Source organism: Puma concolor, chromosome D4 (genome assembly GCF_028749965.1).
Source record: "Puma concolor isolate L17-30 chromosome D4, mPumCon1.1.hap2, whole genome shotgun sequence".
In the NCBI taxonomy this organism is placed as follows: domain Eukaryota; kingdom Metazoa; phylum Chordata; class Mammalia; order Carnivora; family Felidae; genus Puma; species Puma concolor.
Window position 1 is genome coordinate 87441848 of NC_141679.1, and position 8735 is coordinate 87450582.

General features: G+C 51.0%; 1 protein-coding gene across 1 annotated transcript; it reads left to right on the forward strand.

Moving 5' to 3' along the window:
* The first annotated feature begins 2990 nt into the window (after positions 1–2990).
* Positions 2991–6907, forward strand: LOC112872246 (neutrophil gelatinase-associated lipocalin-like). The gene is made up of 7 exons (XM_025935381.2): positions 2991–3157; positions 3678–3814; positions 5213–5292; positions 5436–5555; positions 5776–5874; positions 6569–6599; positions 6722–6907. The coding sequence occupies exons 1-6, from the start codon at positions 3020–3022 to the stop codon at positions 6586–6588; spliced, it is 594 nt and encodes a 197-aa protein (XP_025791166.1). The 5' UTR covers positions 2991–3019; the 3' UTR covers positions 6589–6599; positions 6722–6907.
* Positions 6908–8735: the final 1828 nt, after the last annotated feature.

The window sequence follows — 8735 nt, forward strand, 5'->3', positions numbered from 1 at the left end:
TACCATTCCAGCCTGGGGATTCACTTCCAGCCAGAAGACAGGCTCTCTCCTCCCCAGAGAGTAGCCATGGGCTACAGGAGTACAGCCTGAGCAATAGACAGGAAAGTGTTCTAATAAGACCAGACTCCTTGAAAAAATCTGGACTCAGAGCTTCAGTGCAAACTTGGTGAGCACTTTCTCTTTGCTTCCTTTACTCTTATTTCAGAGTAAAGGAAGCAAAGAGAAAGTACTCATCAAGTTTGCACTGAAGCTCTGAGTCCAGATGAAAAGACCCACACCCCACATTGGAGGCCAAATGGTGAGGTTATTGAGTGGGGTGGGGAGGGTTCCAGAGCTGACAGCCAAGAAAGAATTCTTGAAGATGTCTTGGTGAAAAAAAAAAAAAAAAAGATTTTATTAAAACATGAGGACAGGACCCATGGGCAGAAAAAGCTGCATTGAAGTTGGGAAGAGTGACTGTTTATATACTAGGAAGTTGGGGGAAGTAAAGTCAAAAGGGAAGGAGGCCTCCAGAAGGAGTCTGACGTGCTAAAGAGGACTCCTAATCTACCCTAGGACCTGCTATTGTCAAGCTTAGGTTGTTTTACCTCTAGTAAGGCATTTATGTTAGGAATGGTAGGGGGTCCTGGGGAAATGTTGTACCCTGTATGTGCCTCAATTATTTGTCACTGGGCTGCAGGGTATCAGGAAATTTAATCTTACCTGCCATTTCCTTCTTGCCTTTCTTCCCCACATCACCATGGTGGGGAGGGTATTAATAGGGGCTCCAGGAACCTGAGTCTATAGGCTTCTGGAGACTAGACTATTGATAAGATTGTCTTTTTCTTCTAATTTACTAAGATATTTGTAAACTGATGGAGACTCATATCCTGCATGACTGGGATCTCTATCAGTTAACCATTTGTTTTCTTTCCTTTCCTTTGTTCTTGGGCAGCCAGAGGAATGTCACACATATCCCACCTGAGAGTGGGGGGTGGGGGGCTCTAGCTTGTATATTATGCTCCCTATTCACCCAGAGTTCCTTCTCTCTGGACCAACCACCCAAAGCCCAGGCTAGGGGAACTGGTTCCCCTGTAGCAGGTAGACATGCTAATGAGGTCTCTGGGAGTCTCATTTGAGGCCAGTCAGCCCTCAGGTCAGCCTCAGGTCAGGCATTCCATCAGCTCTGGCCCTGGTGGTGACATCTAGGAGACACTGCCTGGGGGCTGGGGCCCATCACTGCCTCCCATGGACATCCAAGCTCCCATGAGGAAACTGCTTCCCTCCCAGACAAAGCTGGGATCAGCCATGGCAGGAACATTTCTGGGGGTCCAGTCCTATCCCTGGGCTCCACAGTTCAAGACTATGGCCAGAGATGGCAGATGAAATCAGTGATCTCTCAAGGATGAGGCTGAGTCCTTGCACTCACTGTGACCCAAGGTTCCCGGTGTCCAGAGTAGCAGGGTAGAGAGCCCCCCTTGGGGTGCCAGCCCCCCCACCCCACTTCACACAGTGCAGATGCATGTCCCCATTGTCCCCCACCAGGAAGGAACTAAGGGCCAAGTCCCTTAGGGGCCAACTGAGGTCTGGGTTCACCCTGCCAATGGGGCATGGAGGAGGGGAGGGGCTGATTCTTGATGGCAATGAGGGTGCTTTTGAATGGTGGGTGTTCAGAGATGACAGCCATGAAAGGATTCTTGGAACATCTTTTGTTCAAAAAAGGTGATTCTATTAAAGCAAAGGGACAATAGTCTTGAGCATAAAGAGCTACATTGGGGCTTTGAAGAGTGACTGGTTATAATCCATGGGGTTGGGGGACATAAAGTCAAGAGGAAGTTTCTAAAGGGATTTTCATATGCTCAAGTAGACTCCCACATTACTGGAGGCCTAGATGTTGTCAAGCTAAGGTTGTTTAACCCTCTAGCAAAGCATTAACATTAAGACAGTAAGGAATTCCTGGAGAAATGTTATACTCTGTATGTGCCTCAAGTTTGTCAATGGACTGTAGGTTTTAATGAAATTCAATTCCATCTGCCATTTCCTTCTTGCCTTTGTTCCCCATATCACTATGGGAGGGAGGTTGATGTTGGGGCTCCAGGAAACTGAGTATAGGTTTCTGGCGATTAGGCTATTGATAAGATTCCCTTTTTCTCTTAACTTACTAGGACATAGGTAGACTGATGGAGAGTCATGACCTTCAGGACTGTAATCTCTCTCAGCTAACCATTTGTTTTCTTTCTTTTCCTTTGTTCTTGGGCAGCCAGGAGCGCCTGAGGATTGTCACACAGATCCCAACTAGGGGGAGGGGGATGCTAGCATGTGTTTTCCCCTCAGCTTCCCTTATGTTCCCTCATCAGGAACATTCCCAGGTGAGCTGTTGGGAGGTGCAGGGAGCAGAAGCGTGTCTCACACTGTGCCAGGGCCTGGGGTGGGTCCCTGGGAGGGCCAGGATCTGGGCTCCATGAGCAGCACAGGGTACACTCTATCCTTCGTGCCAGGAATGTCCTTTTCAGCTGCCTCCACTTCTGTTCCCCTTGGAGAACCAGAAAGCAACATTGGCTCCTTTGGTGTGAATAATTCTCTGTTTTCACCAGGTGCAGGAAGGGGGTCCCACCACCCTTACCCCACCCTGCTCTTGAGCTCCAGTTGAGAGGCTCCTGGCAGTCAGACAGCTGGTCCAGATCGAAGACCCCTGACCACTCACAGTGCTAACCAGAGGGAAGAGAGTGTGGAAGGAGTCACTGTCCCCTCCAGAGATGTGGAGATATGAGGAATGTACCCTCCCACCTCCTGGACCTTTCTGCCCCTCATCTTGCATAATTCTGACCTGAGGGAAAGGACAGAGAACTTGACATGATCCTCAGCACGAGTTGCTGGCAATTGCCTCATCCTTCCAGGATTTGGCAAAGGATAAGTTGCTCCACCCTGGGGTGACCTATTGGCCACAGAGACCATAAATAGCATCCCCCCAGAAGCCTCCTCACTCATCCCTTCTTTCAGGGAAACTGAAAGTGGTGCCTGCCTTCTTGGCCCTGAAGTCATGGCCTTAGGTCTCCTGTGGTTGGGCCTTGTCCTGCTGGGAGCCCTGCAGACCCATGCCCAGGATTCCACCCCAAACCTGATCCCAGCCCCTCCTCTGCTCTTGGTCCCTGTGGAGCCTGTCTTCCAGGAACAGCTGGTAAGTGACCTGAAGGGGCAGCTGCAGGGAGACCCCCGAGAAGAGTGTCAACAGAGGGGAGGAGAGACAGGATGGGTTCAGGCTTTAGCTCAGTCTGCTCTCTCAGGTGCCCTGATGGAAGGCACACCCCATGCCCCCATCCATACCCAACCTTGCTGACAAGAGGGTCAGCTGAGCAGACTCCCCTGGTCCACACTCTCTTCCAAAATCTCCACAGTCAATGCCAGGTGGGAAGATCTTCAGGCCCTCTACATGATGAAGAAACAGGCTCAGGGATGCCAGTGGCCACTTGCCAAGTGTCACCTTGTCCCTGACACACTCAGGGCTCCTGCCTGGACTGATGGGCTCCAGCTCCTGCCAGGCTCATCAGCCCAGCCTGTGTGGCCAGTCTGGGTCCCTGCAGTCCCATTAGAGGTACTTATGTTACAGGCCCGGACCGCCTAGAGGTGCCTGCAGGGATGGAGCAGGAGGGCCCCCTGTGGCTGCCTCTGGCTCTGCCTATCATCAGCCCCCACTGTAGTTCCAGGGGAAATGGTACGTCTTAGGATTGGCAGGGAATGAATTTAATAAAGAAAAAGACAGCCAGTTGAAGATGTATACCGACACCTTCGAGCTGAATGAAGACAACAGCTACAATGTCACCTCTGCCCTGGCCTGGTGAGAGCAACCACTGCCTAGAGGAGCATGGGGTGCTGAGAGGACTACTGTGGAGGTACAATAGGCAGACTGATGTCATAGCCAAGGGGTGACCAAAGCTGAAAGATAATCATTCATCCTACCACTGGGTACTGGATCCCTGTATTTATTCCTTCTTTCATTCACTGGATCAACATTTCTCAGTCACTTCATCACAGACACATGACAGTTCTGCAGATGGACACAGACTGTCATCAGGAAACAAGACAGAGAATAGGTGTCCTAGAATGGGAGGAGGGTCACTGGATCCAGCCTAGAATCCCACCTAGGGCTTTGTCAAGAGCTTCCAGGGAGATGGTCTGTGGGATGGGCCTTAGGAACCAACCTGCATCAGAAGGAGGCCTGGGACCTTCGTGGCAGGGCTGCTGGACTGAGTCAGAGAGAGCCACTTCTTCAAGAAACAGCAAGCCATTGCATGGCTGCCCTGAGCAGGAGCTGATGAGCAGTATGGAGGGTGGGGGGGTGGCCATCTTGGCAGGAGCCTCAGGTACTGGTGAAGAGCAGGTGTGGCTGTAGCAGGGAGAAGAATGATGGTGTGCAGCCCAGGAAGCTGATCAGTCATAGGTGGGAGATGACCAGAGCAGGGGCGGATTAGGACCTAGAGAGGGGAAGCAAGGCTTACCCAGCTTCTCTGGGTTTCTGGCTCTGGCACCTGGGGATGGGGCTAGAGCATCTGTCATAGAAGGATCAGAAGAAAGACAGATGCTGGGAGATTGGCTTTGGGGTGACAGGGGACCAGATGGGATGCAGGTGAGAGGTCAGGTTTGGTCCAACAGCTAAGGGAGTCTTTGGCATCCAGCAGACTGGAGCCTTGGTGGTGATTTCCCCAGGAGAGGTTACAGCAGGAAGCCACAACATAAGATAGGTGACAGGGTGCCTGGGTGGTCAGTTGGTTAAGCATCTGAGATTGACTCAGGTCATCATTTCATACTTTGTGGGTTCAAGCCCTGTGTTGGGCTCTGTGCTGACAGCTCAGAGCCTGGAGACTGCTTTGGATTCTTTGTCCTCCTCTCTCTCTGCTACTACCCACACCCCAGTTCATGCTCTGTCTATTTCTCAAAAATTAATGAACATCTAAAAAAAGTTTTTTTTTAAAAAAGAATAAGTGACAAATGCTTCAGGTGGGAGAGAGAATATAGAGGGAAAGCCACCAAAGGGAATCAGCCCAGAAGAAGGAAGGACAGTAGGTGCAGAGAGAGAGTTTGAGTAGGTCAGGTGTCTCAGGGCAGAGTTGGCAGGGACAGGCAGGGATGGGCTTAGCGGGAAAGAGCCAGACCCATCTGAGGGGTGGGATGCGGGTCTCCTGCTGTGGCATGGTGGGCTGTCACCCTCTTATCCACCCTTCTCTTGCTTCCACAGGGACCAGCGCTGTGACCACTGGACCAAAATTTTCACCCCAAATTTGCATCTAGACCAATACACCCTGGGCAACATTGAGCGTGAGTCCTCAGTGGGGTGGGTCTCTGGGAGCAAAGACCTCCCTGCTGCTCCACACAGATGCCATTCTGTGGAGTCCGGGTAGGAATCAATAGCTCCCTCTGCCTGGCCAGGGCACGCTGATCCTTCACCATCCACCATGCAGGTTACACTGGAATCCAGAGCTACACTGCACAAGTGGTGACTACAGACTACAACCAGTTTGCCATACTGTACTTCAAGAAAGTTTATGACAACCAGGAGAACATCAAGGTCATCCTCTATGGTGGGTCTTGCACCTGGTGGGACCCAGCTCTTGTTCATGCTGGGGGAGAAGAGGCCCATCGCATCCAGCCCTCAGGTCCCCTTCACTCTGAGCCCCAGGGAGGCGGGAGAGAGGTCTTTCCACAGAACCCCTCATGAGGAAGGGGTCTGAGTCTTTGTTCACATGTTCGACAATCATTATGGAGATTTCACCAGCCACTAACCAGCTATCTTGGCCACAGGGAGGACCAAAGAGCTGCCTCCTGTGAAAGCAAACTTCATCATCTTTGCGAAATTCCTGGGCCTCACTGATGAGCACATCATCTTCCCTATCCCCAATGGTAATCACCAGCTGGGCAGAGGAGAAAGGCACATGGGGACTGTCCAGGCTGGATGTTGCCTCACTAGGGAAGGGGGGAGAGGAGGGATGAAGGCCCCTGATGTAGTCACTGGAGCCCCAGGAGCCACTTCAGGTTCAGGAAGACCCTGCCACACCCAGGATCCTGGTTCCCATGTGTCCTCCCTCACACTAGCTCAGACCTGCCCACATGAGTATTGCACATGTGGGACAAGTTTCCTCAGTCTCCTTGCCTGGCCACCTCCCCCTCCACCCAGTCCTGTTTGTCCTGGGCCAACTCCCCCTTTGCCTTGAGGCTGGTTCACCACTGACTTGGCAGGCACCCTTGTCCTCAGGCATCCTGGTCTGGGCAGGTGCTTCCCCAAGGCTGAGGGTGTGTCAGGACTCAGCAGGTAAACAGGCAGAAGGCTTGGTGCCCAAGCAGCAGTGTGGCTGGGCCTCATCTGCCTCCTTTGGAGAATGGGTGTCACCCAGGTCTGCTTGTCCTCAGGCCTCTCCTCCAGTCTCCTGACCCATCATCCAGTCCTCTGCTGTACCGTCTATGAAGGGAACCCCTAGAGCTTCTGTGGCTAGACTAGGCTGAGGCCCAGGGTAGCCCAGGGGCAGTGCAGGGGCCCTGGAAGTCAGTGATCCCCCACACACACCCCTATCCATGCTGACCACTTTGTCCCCCACAGATCAGTGCATCGATGAGTGAGCAAAGGTGCGGTAAGTATGGCTGGAGAGGGGGCTGATGGAAGTCAGGGTGCAGCTGGGAGGGTGTCCCAGATCTGCCTTTGTCCCACCTGCCCAGCACTGCTGCCCTCTCTATTCCCTTGACTCCCTCTCAGGTGCTCTCTGGCTCTCTCCACCCCATCCTCTCATGCCGACCTCTGCCCAGGGTACTGCCCAAGTGTTCCTACCAGCCTGGACAGCCCTGAGAGAGCCAGGAGACCCTTCTCACAGCACAGCCCACCAGCTTCTCCCCAGGCTGCCCAGCTGACAGAACCCCTCCTTGGTTGCTAAATAAACACATGTCCCCCGGTCCCCATTCTGTTCTCCTTGACCTCTGGGCCTTCTGAGAGAAAAAAGAGCAAAGGGCAGGCTTCTATTAGCATCACTGCCAGGAGCTGTGATCCTCAGAAAGGGATTGAGGCCACAGAAGGCCAGAAGCCAGAAGACTGAATACTTCCAGCTCCCAACTCCAAGACCAGCTCCAGACCATCAGCAGCCCTCAGTTCCCCTTGCCTCCTAGCACACTGCTGGGGCACAACTCACACCCATGTTCAGCCACCAGCTGAATAGTCCAATGGCAGAGGCCCAGCCAAGGCCAGGCGGCTGGAGAGGGTTGGGGGGGGCTGAGTTGGTGGCACCCCCACTTCACCAGAATTGAAGTTTTGGGGTGATTGGGGGTCTGGAGCCAAGGGTCAAGAAAGAATTCTTGAAGACATCTTTGGTGCAAAAATGTGATTTAATTAAAGTACGGGACAGGATCCATGGGCAGAAAGAGCTGCCCTGGGGATGTGAAGAGTGACTGCTTATATACTCAAGTTGGAGGCAGTAAAGTCAAGGTAGTTTCCTAAGAGATTTTCATATGCTAAAGAAGATTTACAGAATACTGGAGGCCTAGCTATTGTCAAGCTAAGGTATTTTTCCCTCTAGCAAACATCAACATTAAGACAGTAGGGAGTTCCTTGAGAAATGTTCTTCTCTGCCAGCCTCTAGTATCTGTCAACGGGCTGCAGGGTATCAGGAAATTAACATTACCTGCCATTTCTTCCTGCCTTTCTTCCCCATATTACTATGAGGGGTGATGTGGGGGCTCCAGGAAACCGAGTCTATAGGTTTCTGGAGATTAGGCTATTGATAAGATTGCCTTTTTCTTCTAATTTACTAAGATATTTGTAAACTGATGGAGACTTATATCCTCCATGACTGGGATCTCTATCAGTTAACCATTTGTTTTCTTTCCTTTCCTTTGTTTCTGGGCAGCCAGGAGTGTCTGAGGAATGTTACACATCTCACCTGAGGTGGGGGGAGGGGTAATGCTAGTTTGTACTTTGCCCACAGCTTGCCTTATTCTCCCTCATCATATCACCCCTTGTTGCATCCACACGACTCCTGAATCAGAATGCTATGGGCACCAGTGACAATCACAACAAAGTTTATTGCAATGAGAGGCAAGCCAACCGATCAGGACTGACACTCTTGACAAGAGTGTGGTCTCGAACAGCCAGGGTACAGAGTTTTTATAGCCAACCACATCATCTTATCATCACCTGGGAACAGAACAAAGGAATAGTTCCCAGATGGAGGTGGAAATAGTTCAGACACGCCCTTGCCCCAATCCAATCAAACACTAATCCAGTTGATTTTCCTTGAACTTTTGTTCCCTTGATTGATAGGATAAGGCTGTTATCTCTTAACCTATAGTGTTAAAACAAAGCTGTTATTTCTTAAGTCTACAGGTTAGCCCTACACTACAATTTAACCCTTACACCCTAAACAATTCTGATCCTTACATCTTTAAGGTTGTTGAAGGTGGAAAGTTTCATCTTCTGTAGCTATTTCTTGCTCAGTAGGGGCGTAGAGATGTCCCTACCTATGAGTCAATATTGATCAGTTGCTAAACATACAGAAGAGTTACAGAAGGCAGAGGCTGCTGGATCCAAAGTGGACAACAAGTATGAACCTCCTTAAGTAGAAAGGATCATCTTTTGGCTTGAAGTTATTGTAGTGATGGAGTCTTGTCACCATGTGGAGAGACATGGTAGAAAACAGCAAAATGTAATTAGAATAACAAGAAAGAATTGCCCAAATAAAAGTCCTTTGGGGTGTTGGTGGGGTGGTAAGGAGCTGACAGCC

Bases quoted from the DNA above. Each gene is read 5' to 3' on its own strand.
- LOC112872246 (XM_025935381.2), top strand. From the start codon at position 3,020: ATGGCCTTAGGTCTCCTGTGGTTGGGCCTTGTCCTGCTGGGAGCCCTG. The intron at 3,158-3,677 runs GTAAGTGACCTG...CCCCCACTGTAG, and splicing joins CTGTCTTCCAGGAACAGCTG to TTCCAGGGGAAATGGTACGT. The intron at 3,815-5,212 runs GTGAGAGCAACC...TTGCTTCCACAG, and splicing joins GTCACCTCTGCCCTGGCCTG to GGACCAGCGCTGTGACCACT.